General features: G+C 34.1%; 3 protein-coding genes across 13 annotated transcripts in view; all 3 read right to left on the reverse strand.

The window, feature by feature from the left end:
- Positions 1-205: 205 nt before the first annotated feature.
- On the reverse strand, positions 206-4,533 carry LOC109619407 (uncharacterized). Its single transcript, XM_066085854.1, has 8 exons — positions 4,415-4,533; positions 3,412-3,516; positions 3,104-3,193; positions 2,626-2,973; positions 1,814-2,455; positions 1,542-1,709; positions 1,332-1,451; positions 206-1,214 (listed from the first exon to the last, which is right to left on the reverse strand). Exons 1-8 carry the CDS (start codon positions 4,457-4,459, stop codon positions 1,119-1,121), a joined length of 1,614 nt encoding a protein of 537 aa, XP_065941926.1. The 5' UTR covers positions 4,460-4,533; the 3' UTR covers positions 206-1,118.
- A 2,273-nt stretch (positions 4,534-6,806) lies between these two features.
- On the reverse strand, positions 6,807-12,771 carry LOC105333421 (ubiquitin carboxyl-terminal hydrolase 1). 2 transcript variants are annotated; one of them, XM_011436376.4, is made up of 10 exons: positions 12,617-12,771; positions 11,926-12,074; positions 11,560-11,657; positions 10,926-11,059; positions 10,312-10,377; positions 10,056-10,159; positions 8,376-9,667; positions 7,787-7,967; positions 7,407-7,511; positions 6,807-7,263 (listed from the first exon to the last, which is right to left on the reverse strand). In XM_011436376.4, exons 2-10 carry the CDS (start codon positions 12,063-12,065, stop codon positions 6,966-6,968), a joined length of 2,418 nt encoding a protein of 805 aa, XP_011434678.2. In that variant the 5' UTR covers positions 12,066-12,074; positions 12,617-12,771; the 3' UTR covers positions 6,807-6,965. The 2 variants fall into 2 exon arrangements, with proteins under 2 accessions (XP_011434678.2, XP_011434677.2); XM_011436375.4 differs by lacking the exon at positions 12,617-12,771 and adding an exon at positions 12,565-12,585.
- Positions 12,772-14,171: 1,400 nt separating this feature from the next.
- LOC105333422 (serine/threonine-protein kinase DCLK3) overlaps positions 14,172-22,904 on the reverse strand; it is a 38,719-nt gene continuing 29,986 nt past the window's right edge. For 9 of the 10 annotated variants that reach the window (XM_011436384.3, XM_011436382.3, XM_011436380.3 and 6 more), the window contains 5 exons: positions 18,544-20,156; positions 18,111-18,257; positions 17,192-17,324; positions 16,905-17,072; positions 14,172-16,692 (listed from right to left, as the gene is read on the reverse strand). In XM_011436384.3, the coding sequence (XP_011434686.2) occupies positions 16,448-16,692; positions 16,905-17,072; positions 17,192-17,324; positions 18,111-18,257; positions 18,544-20,156 (2,306 nt within the window). In that variant the 3' untranslated portion in view covers positions 14,172-16,447. Of the gene's footprint in view, positions 16,693-16,904; positions 17,073-17,191; positions 17,325-18,110; positions 18,258-18,543; positions 20,157-21,554; positions 22,031-22,904 lie in introns of those variants that run through there. The other variant, XM_011436385.4, reaches the window with a different exon arrangement.

Below are 22,904 nucleotides of genomic sequence, written 5' to 3' on the forward strand. Positions count from 1 at the left end.
ATTCTTATATTAACACGTCAGGTGTTTTAAAATAGTCGTGTTATATTGATAAATGAATATTTAAAATATACAACACTTAAGACCTTCAGATTTCTTCTGCTTGTACATATCTATATATCCTATTTTACTAATTTATCTGAATGTATTAATAAGTAATAAGGGACTGATTTTTTTTTTTAATTTTAATTTCTAACATGGTATAGGACACTCAAATCAAATAAATGTGATATAAAAGGAATGTAAAACAACTGGGCATGCTTGTTTATCAATGGTGCAATAATATATATACACTTCTTGTATCAAATATGGCCTAATATCTAAAAGTAAACAACCTAATGTGTATAATTTATTCAAATATCATCGTTACAAAAAAAACAATGAGGGATAGAAGTTCAAGTCAAGCATTGTTTACTTCAGGCAATGTGATCAACGGCTAAATATTATAAAAGCTCTAAAAAAGAGAATCTGCCAAAAAAGTCTCCAAAACGTGTAGATATTACTAAAAAAAACTTTAAAATTTTTACAAAGATCAAAACACTTAACAAAAAGCCTTGGTTATTGACTTTTTAAATACTAGCAGCTATAAATATTTTATGATTTCAAAATCTTATCCCATGACGCTTTTTCGTGGTTTTATAATGACAAGCTTTTCCATCTAAATCAAGATGGCCGGTAGTTATTATCCAGACACACAGTGTCCAATTAGAACATTGTTGAAATAATGGCATGCATAATCAAAAACGTTGTCACAGAAAACATATAAAGATAATCATTGTCACAGACAACATATAAAGTTAATCATTGTCACAGACAACATATAATCATTGTCACAGACAACATATAAAGTTAATCATTGTCACAGACAACATATAAAGATAATCATTGTCACAGACAACATATAAAGTTAATCATTGTCACAGACAACATATAAAGTTAATCATTGTCACAAACAACATTTAAAGTTAATCATTGTCACAGACAATATCACAGATCGGTTGCCATGGGCAACAACAGTCATGAAAGACACTGTAGATCAACTCTTTAGCCTTTTTCAGGTCCATGCTCTCCAATCTTGAAAACGTTCCACGACAGAAAGTTAACAAAACATAGACTGGAAGTTAGGAGAACCTCGGGTCTTCCGGAGCTGTCCGATTCCAACAACTAAATGGAGACATCCCACCAAACAGGTCCAGAGAGACAGCGGGTCCGGAAGTCTGCAGAACATATATATCAAATTAAATTCTGAATAAATGTGCTTGTAAACTAGCTGTATCCATTTAAGAATTGTCTATAAAACTTGAAAGAAAAACAATCTTAATCAAAAGTTCTACCTTGTTGTCTGAATCAGTGAACAAAGTGGAACTAGCACAACTGGTGTGTTTTGGAGACTGGACACTTGGTTTGAGATTTTGCTTATGCGTAATCTGTCTTGCTTTCTGGCGAGCCAACATCTACAACATCACGTTTTGTTGTTTAATAATTGAACTAATTAATTAACAGAACTAAAAGTTTAAGACTTCAGTTTGGTTACAACTACCCACCTCATCGTATGACTCTATCCTCGCAGATTGTGTTTGAGACCCCATGTATGACTGTTGACGCATGCATGGTCGCCCGTCAGTGCCATAGCGTCTGTACGCTGCGTCACGTCTTGCCTCTTGGTTATCAGACTGACGACTCTCTGTCACGTACTGCTCAGCAACCGTTGACTGTAAAAATGAATGTAAAAACATATTAAATATTCCATCATTACACATTAGGTAAATTTTATCATTGTTGGTAAACACTCTTTATTAACGTCTTTATTTCTTACCCAAACACACAACTTCTTATTGGGTCTCTCATTTTCATCCATTCTACACACTAGTCCCTTTCTCTTTGCATCATTTGTTCCAGTCAGAACCGTCGATTGAGTATCCATGTATAGTTGAGCCGTAGATTGCGAGGCAGCCAAAGCATGGCGTGTGTCAGAAACACTGCCTTCCCTGTTGGCGAGTTGTGATTGTCCCACACAAACACTGCCTTCCCTCTTGGGTAGTTGTCCTCTTGATCGTCTCCCAAAGAGAAGACGTGGATCACCAACATGACTTCCTTCCAGATGTGCAAACGGCTTGACGTCCTGATCTGAAATAGTGATCCTTATCAGCTTCCAAGGAAGTAATGTATCAGTTATCTTAGAGCCTGCAGATTTTGTATCAGTCTGCTTATAACTTGTTGTCGTTATTGCATCAGCCTGCTTCCGGCTTGTAGCCGCTGTTTTATCGGTTTGTTCAGATTCGCTAGCTGCCGCTGTCACAATCTGCTCAGATTCTCTGACGGGTGACATAGCTCTCGGTGACGAGGGTGGACTGTCCAAATAGCTGGTCAGTCCCAGGTCCTCTAGAGTCGGTGTCGGGTGATACATGATGGTAAGGTAGTCAGGAGGCGCATACTTGTCTATTGGCTTGACTTGAGGCTGCAAAAGAGTTAATACATAAAAATACTGTATAAAACTAATGAAGGTTTAAATAACGAAATTCTCTTTGATGTTAATGATACAATTAACATCAAATTCATTTTTTACTGGCTTGATATTGTAAGAAATTTTGAAAAAAATGTCGTTACCAAATGATCAGTTGCGTTTACCTCCTTCCTGACTGGTCTGTCAAATCTTAGTTGTGACTGATCATGAATTTGAAGTGGATCACGTCGTGACCAACAAAAAGCGCCATCATTGACAAGGTCAGTCTTGGTTTGAGCACAGCGTGCTTGGTTCTCACTGGAATGAGTAGACTGGGGCCCATGGAGGTAAGATTGGTGCCCATGCAGGTAAGACTGATGTCCATAAGACTGGCTTGGTTGGTGTCCATGATTTGACTGGTATCCGTGAGCATGGTTTGCCTGCTTCCATTGAGCATAATTTGAATGGTGAGCATCAGATCTAGCATCAGATCTAGTAGTGTTTGTCCGATTGTCTCTTTGATTAGACTGGACCTGGAAAAAAATTCATATAATTCAATTTAGCAAGATGGCTGATGTACATGTACATGTATATAGTATTTTTTCATAAATTTACCTGACACAGTCAAATAATGAAATTACTGGCATTTCTAGTCTTACTTACCAACTGTAGCACCCCATTGTCCGATCTTTGGATGGGGTTTGATGCTGTATGGCAAGTTTGCTGGACAGAGTTTTTTCTGTTCACTCCAGTCTGATAAATATCAATTTTGTTTTATAAATTTTGTGTGTAAGATGACTGACGAATTACTAGGAAATGCAAAAATTATCGTGTTTTAATAATGAGTTGCTGCAAATTGTTCCAAAATAATAAAAATGGAGATAGTATATAAATCCCGGACAGACACTTACACATTGTATACACTAGAACACAGTGAATTACACAGTGCTAGATATAACAAAATCTGAGACCTGCTGAGACAGGCCGGAAGTGGAGGACGGGGTCAGTATGTCCAGTCCCAGCCTCTTGTAGAAACTGGAGGCGTCCTCCGCCACAGAGGCGGACTCTACTCTCCTCTGAAACAGAGAGGGAATCAATAATTTGCATTGTCTAAAGTACATTTGTGAAAATATGAACAGATGAATAAGGTGCGGTTTGGCTATCCTAATGCTATATTCTGAGACTTGAGAAATAGGCACTCTTATTTATCCAATAAAAGATCCTTATTATAAAACAGTGTATTATAGGTATTGATATACTATAACTAGCATAAGTTAAGTTGAAGTTTCATTACAGAAACAAAAGTACATGTGCATAAATAGCGCAGATAATAGATAATTTGGTGAGGGGGGGGGGGGGGGTGTTATAGTAAGGGTTGCATAGGTTCAACATTGTTGTTTGAGACTGAAGTTAAGTTCGCGAGGTGTACGGTATCAAAACTGCTTTCATTGATTTATCATTGCTTTAATCAGTGGTTACATAAATAATCATTTATAGACAAAATGATCAAAACTATAACATACTGTAGAAGAAGCGGAGGAGGGGATGTTGGTTTTCGTTTGGGTATTTTTTCGACGATGATATAAAAACTGACTACAATGTTGTACTCATAAACTATTTTTTTTAAAATTCGGTTTTGATATCTAAACTAAATGGGGTGAATGTTAAGCTCATGAATAAATTCCCCATGTTATGTCCGTTGCTATGGAACACAATTCTTTTTGTCAGATTAAAAAAACAATGAAATAAAGTCTTTTTTAACCAAAATATTAATAAAAACAAAACAAAGCAACCAAAAAGAGCCTTCGTTTTGAAATACCGTTGAATTTTGGAAACATAACTGATAAATCTAAGACTTCCAAGAATCATGGCTGCTGATGATTTGACCGATGGCGGCCGTTTTATCAAATTATCTAAATTGCACGTGATCTCTACGCAACCCACGAGAGAAAAGATCTCAAAAACAATCTTTACCCTCTTATTCATGCTTGGGATCATATTTTCTTTCGTTCCGATCATTTCTTTCTATCAAATTCGCAATTGTTATATCTCGGCGTTCAGACACGTCTGTTCGCTTCGACCAATTCGTAAAGAATGAGCCGTAACTACAAACAAAACGTACCTATATAGGTATGACGTTGTCACTGGCAACGTCACCAGCGGTATCCCCCCCCCCTTTTTTTTGGTAATAAAATCAACGATGTGGTCTAAATGAATTCAACCTATAAAAGTATATTTCATAGCAAACTGAATGTTACTAAAAATGCTCGTCGGAGATTTACGGAGACAGCCGAGCGTCTGGTTGAACGAGACTACAGTAGGCTATGAATAAAACTTCAAATTATCGATACTACCGTAGATCATTAACTTAAATGACAGGGAAATTTTTTTTATATTCGTTTGTAACACTAATAAGGGAAAAATTGATCAGCGAAGCTTAGCCCTGGCCCCTCTTGGTTTATGGTGGGTTTTTTTTTAAGTCAAAAGTTATCCGCCATTCTCCGATCGATCAATTCAATAAAAAGTTGGTAACATATGCTTACCTTTATTATAGTACATCACACTAGGCCTAATGAACCAATGACTATAAAGAAATCATAATAATGTATCCTATCTGTATTACAGAATGATGGCACGATGTCTGCCATAATAAGGGAGGTCACTCTATTCTAAAAGATGTAAAAAGCGACGGAGTTATCTTTCTTTTTAAAAGGGTGGGAAAGGGGGGGGGGGGGGGGTAAGTAGCAAAGTAGTTTTAATTTAACTTACACTGAAAAGTAGAGGGGAGAAGTTGAATAAACTCCAGATGTCCAACTATAGAAAATATATTTTCTTCATCCACTGTATGCCTAAACATGCTTAAAAATATCCCATGAACAGTAATTGCAAATGTTTGTAAGTAAATACAGGCAATTTACCTTTGAATATTTTTTAGCGATTATATGCATTGGAGCTCTTACTTTAAACCTGTTTTTATAAATGTTATATTTGTTAATACATGTTTGCACATACATTTGTAATATTGTTGATACATTTATCTATTTTTCGAAATTTTATCCATCTCATTATTATATTTTTTTCTTCATATATTAATTCCTACGTAAAAATTTTAATCCTTCTTTGGAGCCCAACACGAAGATTAATTTACATTTAATTTATTTTATTTATTATCCATAGATATAAATTTGAATTCAATAAGCCGCATTTTTCCTTAGGCACACGGTGTCAAAGATGTCACACGAAAAAAAAGTTGAGTAAGGCAACATAAATATGGAGAAAATTCGAAAATCTCAAGTAATTTATTTGGCATTGCAATTAAAAAATTTTTTTTTCAAATAACTAAAAAGAAATGTTGCACATACTGGAGACACGTGGCGTTGTGTCCTTATTAAATATCTACCAAGTTTCTTGTATTTGAGAGAAGATGCACCGACACCAAATAAAACCCACTAAAACACAGGTCTGACTGATTTTATGTGTATAATTGTACATCAACGAAACTGGTAGATTTGTTTAATGTAGTTTAAATATAGTTTATGTGCATGTTTCTTATTCTCGTATGCATCACTTACTTTCATCTATCGTAATAACAATTCTATATCATGAAATAACAGTTGTAAGTTTTGTATAATTTTTCTATTTAATGGTAAAGACCTAGTAAGTTGTAAGAACTTGTCCAAACCATTTATATGTATCTTATATATATGTATATGTAATAAAATATGTTCAAATCAAATATGTGTATAATATTACCCCCCCCCCCCCAACTATATTTTTTAAGCTAATTATCCCTGAATTCCAATTAATCAGCATTCTTGGCAATGTAGAATTTCCATCTGTTGGTTATTGGTGAACTCATTGTCAGTGCAGCAGGCAGATGCAACACATTAACCAAGTATTTATAGGTTGTGTACATTTACTACAGTAATTGAGCATTTGACATCAAAATCCAGTACATCCAAAATTTTATTTCTGAACATTTTTGAAAAGATTCATTGGTGTGATTGTGTTGTATTCATAAAATATATTTTTACTGTAAAAAAAAAAAAAAGGAAGAAAAATAGAAAATATAGAATTCATGAAAAATAACAATTTTTTGTAAAGCTAAATTTGCAAAAGAACTCCCAAAATACATAAACATGGCTGCCCAAGTGCCAACATGTGATTTCAATGACTTTGCTTCTAGTATATTTATACACACAAAAACTTTGGGTCCTATATTGACTAGTCTAGCAAGAAATATCATTTTGACATAAAAATCTAAAAAAAATATGTTGAAATCCTACAGATAAAACAGGGTTCCTATAATACAACCCATAATAATAATAAATCAATTTAAAACATGAAATAATAATAAATCAATGTATTGAAATTCAACAATTTTAATGTATTATTTTAATATATATACAATCAATTAAAACAAATGAGGAAAAAAATTAATATACTACAAAATTAGTTGATTTATTAGAATTGAAAGTCATTGCATATTAGACTACATATATAAGTTAACATCTATGGCAGACTGTCAGACAGACCAAGTTGACACTGGAGTATTGCGATGGTAAAACAAGACATAAGGTGTCCCCATTAAAGACCCCTCCTCCCCCTGTAACATGCCCAGGAAGCTCTCCTCATCATGTACCCTCACAGTCTCGTCGTCACACTCCAGCCACTGACCAGGGTACCGGCGGGTGGGGGTGGACAGGAAGTGGCGGGGGGACTCCCTACCCTGCACCTGATTGCTGGGGACGTGGACGTAGGAGAGGTAGTGTCCTGAGGTCAAGGTAACTCCCGCATGCGTGATTATTGCATACAATAAATATCTGCCAAGAAAAAAGAGATCACCTTGAGCAAATTATCAAAATTACATCAGAAATGACACACATAGTGAAATCAAATTTTACCAGTATTTATTAATTACAATTTCTACATTTTTGCATTAAAAACAATTTTAGCTTATTTTTACCTGTGGTCTGGTCTGCTGCAGGGGCTAGGACATTTGTACCGTAGACAGGGCAGTGAGAGAGGTATGGACACATGATCATTTATCTTGGACACATAGCCAAACATTCTGTAAATAGAGAAAAAAAAAATTAGTTTTCATTTCTGTGAGTAATCACCAATGGTAAATTGGGTAAAAATACATACTGGTAAATTTATTTTAAAATGAAATGGCATCCTAATTTGTAGTCAGCATAGGAAAATACAGTCCAATAATAACTAAAGCAATATCTTATTTGTACTAAAAAAATTCCTTAAAAATCCATCAAATCTTAAAAAAGGGAATATATATATACATTAACTCCTAACCCTATAACATAAATCTCTCATTAAATCTGAATATACCCTGAGCTGGTGGAGAATCTCTTGAGGTGCAGGGTCAGAATGTTGGGGAGTCCCTGGTAATGAAGGGACCGCTCAGCCTCCACATGGCTCAAACATGTGTCACAGAAATACTTGTTGTCATCCCGCAGTCGTTCCACTTCAGTGAACGCAAACATCAGCTTCCTCAAGCAAGAGTCACTATCTACAATGTCAATCATAATACAATTTTTTATTTAAAAAGTAAAATAATGAAGCATACCAGTATTGTCTAACTGCAATGACTTATAAATGAAAATAACATCATTCACATCATACATCATAACCACACATTATGTGGAACATGAATAGCATACACATAATCTCAGAATTGTACCAAACATATTTTTAAGTATGCCACAGAATATCAATGAGACTAATTGAAAAAATAAAATTTATAATACAAAATGTTTAAATATACTGATGCAATATTTGGAATGGCGGTTACTGTAATTCACTTTTCATTTAACAGCTCTACATTGAAAATCTGAGTTACATGTATTCCCCTTTTCAATACATGTATGCCAATAAACTTGATCACTGAAGTTGATCAGTGAGTTTACATAAAAAGTACCTTCTTCCTTCTCTTCATCATCACTCTCTTCTGTCTTCTCCACTCGAACTGGTACACTTATGTCATGGAAGTCTTCAATCCTCTCCCGGCAATTCTCACACTCACAACATTTCGTACGCAGCATCATCTTTCCCAGGAAGAGATCCTCAATAAAGTTGGTTTTAATTGCTTTCAGGTTAATACTATTCAGCACTTTATTTTCAGAAGTGACAACAAAATCAAGCCTCTGTTTAGCATCTCTTGGACTCCCCTTTGATGGAGATGAACCAGATTTACAGGGCGACAGCTTTTGGGTGGCTAGTTGAGCACTCACTGACTTCAGTGGACTGTTACAAACTCGGTCACACTTTTCTAGTTTCACCACTGGTTTCCTTGGAGAAGACTGGTTCTTTGAAGGGGATCCACTGACGACTCCATTTGCCAAAGCAGGGGCTGATTTACACTTCACCACATCCTCTGTTTTACCCAGACCTGGTTCATCCCGACAATGACCATTTACTAGTCCATCACTTGTTTGACAAGCTGCACCAGATTTAGCCGTGGAGTTTCTCAATATTGTTCGACTCATTCCTAGCCTCTTCCCCGCCTTCTGATTCTGGAACATTCCGAGAATTGTCTGTTGTTTTCCATTCTTGTCCTTTTTTCCACTTTCACCATTTACTTTGCCATTAACGGTTTTATTGTCCCCACAGTCTGTTTCCATTTTCTCTTCCCCTGTCCCAGAATCACTCACTTCACTCGTACCAGTTTCTGTATTTTTTCTCCTGCCATTACACTCTACCCCCTTGGATTCTGTAGTTCCATCTGGTTCATCACATCCTTTCCTTGATCTGGGTGTATTTTGCTTTAAAGCTTGTTTTGTTTTTTGGTTAGACTTCTGCTCTTCGCTTTGTTTCTTTCCCCTTGGTGTGCGTGTAGTTCTTAGTTTTGAGTTGGGCACATTCTCCATTTTGAAAACCTCTTCCTGGGCTAGACAGGCTGTATCTGCTTCCACTGGGGTGGTGGTCTGAGTAATGCTAGTTTTGGCAGCCTCACTTTGTTCTATCTGATCTAAAATATCAGGCTGGTGAAACACATTCTGAGGCTGATTTTCTGACTTCAATCTAGCGCATTTTGACAAGAACCGATCCATGATAACATTCTTTGGCACCTCTTTATTAGGCAATTTTTCCAAAACATTTTTCTTTATATTAAACAGGTCTTTTTCAGAATCTTGCAGGTAAGAGAGGACACATCTGAGAAGTTCTTGTGCATCGTGCTGTAGATATCCTTCAAACATTGGATTCAGCTCTCTGAAAAGAAGTAGAGCCTTTCAACATCATTTATCTTTGTCCCTATGTATATGACTAGCAAAATGATCATTACATACAAATATTCAACAAACAGTTTGTTAAAAACTTTATAAAATAGTCACATTATTCTTCAAATTGAAGCTGATTAACTAAGAAAAAATGCTTTGTGAAAATTAAGGAGCTAGTAAATGTAGAATGCTCAATCCTCCTTCTTACAAGCAAGTTTCAAGTTTCTGTAGAGACTGTCATTGGATAAATATTTTTTTCCTGTGTTCTTAATTTGTTTAAAAAAAATCTATCCTGTAAATTTTCGTTTTCCCAAAAAATTTTATTCTTACTAAACTAAAATTCTATAAATGAATACAATGAAGATGTGAGGGTAACTGACCGAATGATGTTGAGCAACTTCTGAGGTTTGACTGCCATAGACATGACATCTGAGGTAGCCTTCTCCTCATGATTCTCCTCACGCTGCTCCATGTTTTTGTACAGCTACAAAATTATGAAAACATCTCATTTAATTCTAACCACAATGCTGTTAATCTACAAAATCAACGATTCAACAATATGTATACATTTTAGAGAGAATAGTTCATATGTTTAAGTAACATTGTTTTATCATTGAACTCTTGAAAAAACTGTACCCTGTATAGATCTTTCACCAGATGAATACTTTTGTTGCTCTCCAAAGGTTCAAACACTCCAGCATCCTGAACAAAGACATATTTTTAGGCCAAAATAAAATTATTGTTTATTTGGAATTGCCTCCTACCTCACTGAATACATCCGCTGATAAAACTTTATCAGCAAAAACTAAAAAAAAAATTTGGAAGAGAAATTTATTTGCTTCCTCCCTCCTGGGTCTAGCAATTTCAAACAAATGTATTTATAAGGATGGCCTCATATATATGTTTGTTTGGAGACCTTCTTTGTTTTTGTTTTTCAACTTTCAAAATGATTTTTTAAAAAAATTATTCTTATCATACCATATTATTTCCATTACATTTCATTTAAATTATAATATTTTTATGAAACATACATAACCTTGCATTCCAAGAATTTTTTGAGGTCAGGTTACAAACATACAAAACAGACAGTCACAATTTTTTTACAGGATTAATAAATCCCAAAAGCTCATAATTATTGAAAATAATTATCTACATGTATATGCTCTCTCTCTCTCTCTCTCATTTTCATTAGATTGTCTCTCTCTCTCTCTCTTAAAAAGTTGTGTTCAAGGGGCATAACTTTTGCTTACCTCCTTGTTGAGTACATCCTGCTTTCTGAGTTTTTCGACTTGGATTATTTCCTGATACAACAGCTCCAGTCCAGGTAAGAAGCCTGGGGTGTACCTGAGCACCTGTAGCACACTGTTCAGAAAGCAGGTGTTACCTGTACAAACAAACAGGTATCTCTACAAATCTGACACATTCACCCAGATCAAATTAAAGCTTCACTTGTGATTTATTTTGCTATTGACAACATGATGCAGATCAGATCAATAGTTGAACAGGAAAGCTTCACCAAGTCTAGTTACACAGGCATAGTTTAATTATCCATCAATTAATAAAAGTGTGAACTTTTCTATATAATACAAGTAAAGTCCAGTTTTGAAGTTATTTACACGTGATCTATAAATTAGTGTAAGGAAACAGCATATAATACATAATCTACAGCTAACTATTACTATTAGTGATGCATTTTTAAATATTTAAAAAAAAAAAAATATTTCCTACTTTATTACACAATTGCATTTCTGGTTCTTTTTTAAAGTGGCTTGAGTAGCAGAGAATTAAATCAATTACTTTTGCCGGCAGATTTAAAATGAATTATGAATTCAAATGTTCATGTTGACATTCCATTCTGAGGTTTCAGCAGTTTCAATGTTTTACCCAAGTTCTCCAAAGAAGCAGCTGCAGGAACAACAGACTTGGAATTTTCTTCTTTGTTTAAATCCCTCTCAATGACATCATTTTCTTCTTCAAAGACTCTGCAAGAATAATGTTTTACGATATAATAAAGAAAAACAAATAGGCCCTAGCTCAATCTTTTTATCTCTTTCTACACATAAAAAATTGGTATAAAAAAAATGACACAACTGTAAAGATTTACTAAGTTTGTAAACATTTTGTACACATAGTTCCTAGCTGGTTTAAAGATAGACAATACATTAATAAGTTTAAGTGTTAAGTAATTTTCCAATGCTTTTATTCATTGACATAAATCTAAACTTTCTAACAGATTAGAAGTATACTTACTCTTTTCCCTTTTCTCCTCCTTGATCTGTCTCCTCCTTGCCTACTTTGACATCTTTGCTTTCATTGTTCTTCTGAACCTTTAGAGACAATCTTGGTCGCTTCTTTAAAGGACCCGGACTTTCTGCATCAGCAATCACCATGACTGATGCCTATAAGCAAAGTAAGCCTAATTAACAATATTCTAAAGTTTTAAATTACAATATTTGTATCAAAATGACATATATAATTCTTGTAACATAGTTACTAACTATTAGCTAGAAAGAGAACGGTAACATTAAATTCATTTATTCTATTAAACATTAACATTTATCCAACATCTTTTCATTATTTTTATTTCTCCCAAAATTACAGTGTTTTGTCTTTTCACTTTGGGATTAAAAAAATTATAATGTCGATGTGGATGCGCCAATGCGTGAATCTCCTCTTTGATAATGTAAGATTTCAATTAGTATTTCCGATGTGGTTTCCTTAAACTTAAAAATCGAATCGGATGAATTTCACGTGTGTGAAAAATGTAATTTGCGCGCCCATTTCAATTTACATTGTCAAAATATTTTTAACTGCAAAGAGGTATTGTTTAAATAATTTGTTTGGCAAATAAGCTAACTAAAGCTATGGCTTTGAATATCATAAATAAACCAGCATGAATCTTTTCTTAGATTATTGAAGTCTTTCACTTTTGAATTCTTACCTCACACACAGCTAAAATGTCAACAAGAAAATCCGGGCTACTTGTTTGAAGCACCGTTTCTTATTTTAAAGAAACATCGACACTTTGACCGAAAGCTTCTAAAATCTTCCAAGATAAGGAACCAATATATTTATTCCACATTATACATTGAATTTACCACATGCTTGATTTTATTTACTTATTTTTGAAATACGAAACAATGCTTTTCACTTGCGCCAGGTGACGAGTGGTTTCGCCCCCTATGTTCGCTCTGAGTGTTTTCGCCCTCGTCTTTAAAAACACTTGTAGTGGTTATTGTTATTATAAGTTTATTATTATTCATTAGTAAATTTCAATCATTTCATGTATAAACAACATACATGTATATGGTTTTCGAGACACCATATTATAATGACTTTATTTATATAATTCTAATAAATTTAAAAATTATATATTTTCATATTAGTTATGATAATAATTAAGTTGAATTATACATCACAAATTTTTCATAAAGTAATGAGTATAGATAATAATTTATAGTCTTATTGCTGGTGATTGTATAAATATACACAATTAGATTAATTTTATATGTATATATACTATGGATCAGGCACGTAGCATCAAGTGGGGCGGGCAGCTATACAGCTATCCATGTTTATATTGTTGACATGTTATCTATTTATGTCAATATATCCAAATTACTGTAAATGTATGTTATATTTAGCATGTACGATATTTGGCGGAAAAGTAGTACTTTTCAACAATTTGGCATTTTTCTGAATGTGCTCATTCTAATTATATATATATATATATATATATATATGAAAGGAATTTAGCGATGCACTTGAATTAGCGGAAGCCACTTTCCACCAAAAATGCTAAAAAGAATTTAATACACAGCCAATTGTAATATGTTTACAGTATTTATATCAACATGGAAGTATGCAGGATAAGAATGTGACGGCATATGCAACTTAATTATTATCTCTCACCTTACTAACCTCTTCATGCCCGCTGGCACACAAGGCCCGAACATGCAACTTAATTACAATATGTTGAAATGGAATTTAATTTCATATACAATATCTCAAGAACACATATATAATGTTTAACACATATAATAAAAGTTCAAGGCCTCGATCTACGCATCATAATTCAATGCAATATTTGTATATAACACTACCTGTTAACCCTCCTGCATCCACCGGGAGACTCTCAGGCTAAAAAAATCTAAAATCTCCTGCATCCAACCAATCTTCTGGACTAAATTCTCCCGCAAACATACTTGAAAGGTTAATATTTTGATTAGCTAATCTAATCAACACATCTATTGAGTCGCCTTTTATATGGCAAAAATGTTAAATAATTATATTGATCTTCACTTGTCAAACTCTTTTTTTTAAATTGTGACAAACAACATTTAATATGTGTAAAAATACTAAATTCCCTGTTCTCTCTTTTAATTGTCTGTGAATCACGCTTTTTTTGCTAGAAGAATACTTCTTAGCTTAGAATAACCATAATTATGATGTAGATCAAAACACCATCTGCATAATATAAATAAAGTATAAGGACATTTTGAATGATCTATAAAGAATTTATTCCATAACATGAAATATACATATATCATATGCATGTAACAGAGAGTTAGCAAAAATAACAGTTACTGGAATGTCAAAAAGGTTGATCAGCAAAGCTTTGTTTTTATTGTTTCCAACAAAACTGGCGGTTATTGCATGGTTGAACAAAAGTTAATTAGACTTATAAAATCCAGCCACTACCCCTTCATCTAATTAAAAGTCAAAGGACATAATGACTGGTACCAAACAGACTTGGTATATGAAAGGAATGTCAAATTAATACATTAATGAAATCAATCAAAATTCTCCAACTAAACCCTTTAAATTTATTGAAAAAAAAAATTGACGAAAATGATCAATAAAATTCAGGAGTTATCTTTTGAATTTATGATATTAAAAGAAAGTTTTCTACCCAAAAGAATATCATCAAAACGAATCAATGCTTATGAAGAAAACGGTTTATGCATTGGTTTTTTTTTTTCATAAGTTGAATATTTAAGCTTATATGATTTTCATACATGTATAATATACTTAGCATTTAATGTCTATCAGTAAAGTTTGATATTGCTGGAATGGAAATTCTAACTATATAAATATAATTTTCATAGCTATAAAGTACTTTTCCTTTGATAATAAAATATAGGACCCCTTTGTATTTCATCCTTTCCTATCTAAAACAATGAATATATGATTTAGGAACTTTTACAGTAAATGATGGGCTATATCTCATTTGAGACAAATCCTAAACTCAGCCTGAAATAAGTAATAAATAAAAACTATGAGATGATAGAAAAGTTATGCTAATTACAAAATAAAATCCAACAGCGCAGCCACAGCTGTTGTTTGAGGGAGAGAAATTTTATCAATTCACCTAGTATTGAATTTCAATGATAAATATTATTTTTTTTTTAAATGCTAGGTAAATATCTGTTTGACTATTGATTGACTGTTGTAAACCAATATGTCAGGCCGCTCAGTAGTAGGTATGGTATATTTACATGTATGTATCACAGTTCAAATCTATCCATCACTACAAATGCATACCATCAACACCACCAACAGAATCGACGCCATCTTTGATTTCTCAAATAATAGATGTCCTCTCAGACATGCTGATTTTTTTAACATGATAAAATATACAAAAATTAATAATAAAAAAAATGTAAAAATGCTGTATAAATCAAATGTTGTCAGGGACGGTAATAGCAAAAAAAGATAAAAAATAACTGAAGGTCAACTGAATGACCTTGACTGCATGGTGTTATAGAAATATAAACAGATAACAAATGAATAACAACTGCTTGTAAACACTCATCCACTCACAGCATAACAAATAGGACGGATGTAATAAAGTATGACAAGTAAACTACAGCTCAGACTTTGAAAATCTGCAGTATAAGACAATAATTGGTATATACATTGTATATATTTGTATAAAATCAAGTTTTAAACATACTCTATCATTCTCTATTCCTTATTGACATTTACACTTAGTAAAATATATGTCCTGATAGTTTTTATATAACACCTCTGGACTATCTGAATGTTTGATGCTATATATTTTATGTATAATGATACATCTGAAAAATTCATTCAATATCAGTGTTCCGCAAAACAAGAACTAAGGGAAATTACCAAGTAAAGTATACCGTCATTATAAATTTTCAATGCTGTTAACACACAAACATAAGGTCATGGTAAACATTTTGAGTTCTTTTTTAAGAGCAATTATAACAGTTATCTTCTGTTCAGTGAATTTTACATACACATATATACTCTGAAAGCCATTGTTAATTAAAATACCAGTTTTCCATTCACAAATCAACAATGCCATAAAATTGACCATACTTCTATATATCACAGTTAGGCCACCGTTTGACTTAATGGGTTGAAAAACCCCAAAGAATATCAAAATCAGTGAAAACAATCAACATTTAGCACATTCCTGACTTGCATATAAAATACAAAAAAAATTGGTTTCAATATGTACAAAACTGTCACATAAAACTAGAATAATGAAACTCAAAACTCCAATCTCAAAACTCATTTCAATTCTTTTCCTCAGGTTCAAGAAGAAAAGTTTATGACTCGAAACAATATATATGTGGTAATCAATTAACTGTCCTTTCTGTGCAATACAAATATATATTTTGGACAGAAGTTGGCACAGTGAAATTCATTTCTATAGGTTTTTTCTTTCACAAAACAAACTCATGTTGCTATGGCTACACAAGACTGCAGACATTGCTATGGAAATGCTAAGGATCAGTGATCATGAGGCCGCTTGCTGCTCCAGCTTGCGTTTCTCTTTAAGTTTTTGATAAGAGTCATAGCTTTGCTTCGCCTGAAGTTCCAGCTCTTTTCGTGTATTTTTCCTCATTTCGTCCAGTTTAGAGCTCTCCGGCGGCCTTGACATATCACCATTTAACAAAATCCATGGATGTGAGAGAGTTTCTATGGCTGTGTACCGTTTTTTCTTGTCTACCACTAATAAGTGTTCTATCAGATCTTTGGCATCTGTAAAGTTAATATATATATATATATTCATGTGAAACATTATGCATAAATATACAATTACTATTTCACAATTAACTTGATTAATATGATTTCTCATAAAACAATAAATTAATTTAACTTATCTATAATCATTCTTTATGAAAAAATAGATTAAATGATTAATAAGTTATCCATTGTAGCAATACTTATAATTATGTTTATGTAACACATACATGGTGAGATGTTGTCCCAATATGGACTAAGGAACTCATATTCTCCTGCTTTAATAAACTCAAACAGTTCTGTCTGGTTTCTATCAGGACTTCGAAATGGTGGGAAACCACACAACAGAATATAGGTAATGACTCCTACAGCCCACATGTCCACCTCCAAGCCATAGCCTGCAAACAGAACCAATTTAAATTAATAAAATCAACTGCAAGCCTCAGATTAAGTGAACAATATTATGCATGTATGAAAAGATATACTGTATGTCTTATGTAAACATTACAATATTTACCAATTTCTGAGAGGATTTCTGGGGCTACATAGGTTGGCGTTCCACAGACTGTGAAGATTGGCTCCTTCACTTCCATTGCTAACCCAAAGTCTGCCAGCTTCAGGGAGATGGAACCATCCTTGTTTCTGTGAACCTACATAAAACCAAGTGTATCTTTATGATTTAATTGACATTCATTTTCATAAATGATCTTGAACTTACATACCAGTCATCTTTAACCTTGACCTTGTAAATAACCATGTAAGAAGTCTTTATAATATATAATTCCAATGGTTTAAAGAAAAAACCTAAAAAAAAAAAAAATGTTATGTGCCCCTTGGCACAAACAATGCCTGAATCTGTTAGTTCATATTAATTCTGTCTTTCAGAATTGAAACAAAATAATTTTCAGATATCAAAATTGCATTCAGAAAAAGAATTAAATAACAGGGATATAAATCAATTCATTGTGTAAACATATCAATATCACTCAATAAATATTTCACATGAAAATCATGATGACAGTTTATTCAAGATCCTCTCATTATTAGATTTGTTCAATATTAATTTAAACAGCTCGATCACTGTATGTACGTGTGTATTGAATTCCCTTTTGCATACATACGTGGATTGACATACAAGTTCATAATATCCAATTCAATGGTCCTGATGGCTTATATTGCACACACACATGTACATGTTTATAGATATATATAAACTTAATAATACAATAAGGTTAGTAGGCTTAAGTTCTCAGTTAACTTTTGTACTATGAGGATAAAAGAGGACATAAATGTGTCTTGATAAGTGATTTGAATTGAACATATTTTTCTTGTACTAGTTTACAATTGGGATTGGGCATAAGTTCTGCAACCTAGATCGCCCTTGATTTCCCTCTCGATCATTACCTATACACACAACATAACCTTATATTACTTACCAGGAGGTTCTCAGGTTTGAGGTCTCGATGGACTATTGAGCGCGAGTGGAGGTAGAAAAGGGCATTACATAAATCCTTGACCATACGAGCGGAATCCACTTCCCCAAACTTCACACTCTGAGTAATGGCATCAAACAAGTCCCCACCCTACAAAAAATCAATCGTGTAACAAGTTGAACTGTGGGTAAATATTTGGTGTAAGAATTTGTAAACATTCTACTTCTGTGATGTAAAACAAAGGAAAGTAGGACAAAACAGAAACAGATAAAAGACTTAAGTCGTAAGTACCCTACAAGAAGCACTGCCAGATAAAAATTGAAATATATGTGTTAGTGAATGGTATTGTATTGGATTTTATTTGGTCCATCTCTGTATACCTTTTTCATATCTGAAGCTTACATAAACACATTAAAATTTCAAGAAAAATGCCAACCTTGACAAGTTCCATAACCAGGTAAATTTTGTCTGACGTTTCATACTCCTCGTACAACTTGACAATATTGTGATGGTGACAGTCCTTCATAATTTCAATCTCATTCTCCACCATATGCTCTTTGCCTCTCAGTTTCGGCTTGTCTATCACTTTCATGGCATATTCACCACTACCTGCTTTTAGCTTAGACTGTCTCACTATAGCAAAGTTTCCATCTCCAAGAGTCCTGCCTAGATCATACTTGTTTGTGATGTGTTCATCACCACTCACTTGGCGCTCCAGTTTCGATTTGCGTACAATCTTGGATTTTGATTTTCGCTTCTTTTCTGCTTTTTCTTTGTCTTTCAGAGCTGGATCCGTCTTCTCTTTCGTTGCCTTTGGATCTCTTGGCGACTTCTCTTTTGTGACAGCATCTGCCTTCTGATCTCTTGGTGTCTTATCCTTATTGGCAGCTTCTTTACTGTCCTTATCTGGTTTTTCTTTGTCCTCCTTCTCTGCCTTTTCTTTCTCCATTTTCTCTCTCTCTGCCTTTTCTTTCTCTGCTTTAACTCTTTCTGCCTTCTCTGCAGCAGCTTGTCTATCCCGAGCAGCTTGAATAGCTCTTTCTCGAGCTTCCTGTTCTTTCTTCTGCTTCTCTTTTTCTTCTTCTTCCAATTTCTTCAATCTTTCTTCCTCCTTCTTCTTGCGAGCCTCTTCCTTTTCTTTCTCTTTCTGCTCCTTTATTCTCTTAAACGGATCCTCTGGCTTGTTTGGTACTAAACCTCTCTTCCGCCTTTCTTCATCCAATGCACGTCGCTCTGTTTCCATCATTTTTTGTTGCCGTTTCTTTGTCCTCTCCCGTTCGTCATGGACAGCCTTATCCTTCTCCTGCTCAAGTTTACCAGCCAGTTCATATTCCTTTGGATAATCATTTCTTCGTTTTCCCTTCTCCTGAGGCCTGCCCTTGTAGATGACATATTCTCCATCCTGCTCCCTATTGCTGCCATCACTACCCTCACCAAACCCACTGTCTCTCTTATCAGCATCGTGATCCGCTTGCGTCTGTTTAGCAAGGTTATGACGCTTACGTTTGTTCCTTTCCAGTTCTCGGAGAATGCTTTTGGCCATTGAGCTGTCTGGATACAATTCCTCTACAATATCAACAATGTCTGTCTCAGTAAGAGATTCCCCACCCACACCAATAAACACATCGTCATCACGGAAAAAGTCTGAAATTCCTTGAACCTCCCTCCCACGAATTGAGAACAATTTCTTCACTTTATTGTTTTTATATTTAGGTCCAAAGGCCTCGGAAATGTCTGCCATAAGTTGCTCAAAGGACTGAACACTTCTCCTATTGAGGAGAATCTTCACATTGTTTCGGGGTTTGTGTCCATTTCTGACTATCGTCACAACTTTTGGCTTAAGTGGTATGTTATCAGCATTTGGTAGATAAGTGTTTTTATTGGCGTGGCCGAATGTCCGCGCCCATCGTCGATGTGGTTGAGTTCCGTGAAAGAATCGCCCCGGATGGAAGGCATTACTTCCATACATTCCTCTGGTCCTCCCATAGGCTCCTTGAGTTGCTCCAAAGTTTGATTCTGTCTCTCCGAATTCATGGTTATGTGGACGAGCTACAATTAAAAAAAAAACGAAAATATAAATACAGATTTTTCTCTTTAATATTCCAGAGACAGCGGAATTCTTTTTAGCAAATTGCCAAAAGAGCTGCAAAATTAATTATAAAATTTTAAATTGACACTATAAAATCTTTATCGAGTTTTTTTTCCTCAAATTCTCAAAATAAATTGATTTAACAAACCAGAAGATTACCTCTGAAAAGTGTTAATAAAAGTTTAGGAAGTACATGTACATATATCAAAACCTTTACAGCAAATAAAAAAATAATGTATTAAATAGATAAGCTTGACTATAAATTGCTTAACCTGCAAATGAAAAAAAGCAAATATTCTTGTTTATAAGTTTATTGCATGGTTCCCCACTAAAATGATTTAATGTTAGGTAAAAGTTAATGTTAAGAGACCACAGAAGGGGGACATTAACAAAGTTTATGTATCACCAAGATCTGTCATCTGAACAATACATAGAGCACCTACTGGCTTCCTGCTGCAAGAATTTAATTAACCCACATGAAAGGTGTGAAAACTCTTATCACAATATACACAGGGTTGAAAAACCTTGCTGAGAGGAACAACACAATCAATGCCCTTGTCATTGCAGCAAAGGTGGCATGCAAGTCAATTGACTTTATAGACGTAACGCCAGATTATCAGACTTGTAAACACGAAGACAATGCTTGCACTGACAAACCAAGAGAAAAAATCATTTCATTCAAGATCTTGCGAGGACAATATCACCCCCATCACAAATTGAAAGTGTACCGAGACTCCATGAATAATGGAGTAAGCTTATATATTTCAGAAATTGGAATACTTGGTACAACTTCTCTTATTGTTCGGCTTTAATAACATCCTTCATTAAACAGTCAGGTTTGGCGTTTGTATATACCCGAATATCAAAACTGTTGACTCAACTCCAAGTAAACATGAACAATCGGTCTTTGGCACTAAGTGTGACCAATATTTAGAACAAATTTGACCCCATCGGCACACTATATTTATTTCCAGAAAGTTGTATTTTCATGATATAATAAACCCTAAAACTATATATCATTAGATGTACTAGTGCATGTAAGGATTTTAAACCAAATATAATGAAACTCTAAAGGCTTAAGAATTATTTTTAAATTACTGGTATAAAAATTTTATTTCTTAAAAGATAAATGCAATATTACACTTCAAAATGATTGTCAAAATGCAGTAAAATTTAAGAATAATTACTCGCAAGAGTGTATGTAACGGTGCCACACAGAAATTCAATAGTCTCCCCCTTTTTTCCCCATTTGTGTACATATAATTTCAAGATCCAACCACTTTATACCTGAGCTAAGGGAAAATTAAATGGCAAACCGGTACATGATAAATCAATGGTAAAAAACTATAAATAATTACCATGGTGAAGAGGAGCCTGAATGGCCATCACAGACAAAGATCCAGAATCTAGATGATTCATATCGGCAAAAAAGACCACAACAAATCACATAAAAGATCCATACTGATTCACAGTATCGGTGACTTTAATTCCTACATGCTATATAGCCTTCCCATGAAGCATCACTTCCTTCCTATAGGCTTGGCTGTACCGTTGTCCTTGAATTAATATTGGAAGGAATCCGAGAATCACCAAGTCCCAACTAATCAACAACAATCATCACAATGCGCCTCGACCACTGCATAAATTTGTAACAAAACATGCCCATTTCTGTACCTAGTTCCCATTTAGACCAGCCATTGTTTGTTTAAAAGATAAATGTTAGCTATTTACGCGATACAAATCTATTAAGTCGCAATATTCTATTCAACTTCATACGTACAACAAAAAATTCACAACATGTTCAATGTGTAGACTTAGTACACCAAACAAGTTTTATGTTTGCTTTCATAAAATAAAAAAAAATATAGCACAGTAAACTTTACATTTAATGATCTGCACACAGGTAGAACTGCCAATTTCCATTTTGAATTTTAAATTCTAGAAGGTACACCTGGTGACTTGTGAAATGCCCCTGTCAGTGACTTAAATATAACTTCCCTGTCCAAGAATCATGAAAGTGAGTGAAAAACTCATAAACTCAATCTAGAATGGATATTTTGTAAAACAAAACATAACTGCAGAGTCAGACTAAAAAATACTGAGGAGGACTCCACATAAATTACTTTGTTAAAACAGTCCAACCCTTTTCAATTCTACAGATTGCATTTAAAACACTTCCATTTTCAAGAAGAAAAAAATATCTTTAGAAATAAATTAGCTACTGCTGTAACTTTGAACTGTTTTTTTGGTGGAACCATTTCTGCAGTTGGATTAAACTTGTCAATCTACTGCAGCTCTAAGATTACAGTGTCAGAGCAGTAGTAATTGGTTGCCAGGATATCATTGCTACCACAACAACTAAAAAAGCTAAAAATCGGGGGGCTTAATGGAGGTCCCTACTGGGGTCAACACAATCGACTGTAAAATAAAACAAGAAATCTATGAAAGGATTTACTCTCGAAAAAGGAACACAGGTTCTTGTTCAATATTTTCTCTTTTACTTTTTTTCACCAAGTCAACCACATAAAATTTTCCTTCCATTCGTTGTGGTTTGCTGTATTAACTTATTATGGAATATTTCAAAATACTAAGGCTGCTGCAGGCAAAGGGCTTTGAATTTACAACCTACATGCATATGCTTGGTACTCAATGAATCATGTTCATTAGTAAGAGGACCTCTATTTTGTTAAGTCACAATGCAACATCAC

The sequence above is a fragment of the Magallana gigas genome, chromosome 5 (genome assembly GCF_963853765.1).
Source record: "Magallana gigas chromosome 5, xbMagGiga1.1, whole genome shotgun sequence".
In the NCBI taxonomy this organism is placed as follows: domain Eukaryota; kingdom Metazoa; phylum Mollusca; class Bivalvia; order Ostreida; family Ostreidae; genus Magallana; species Magallana gigas.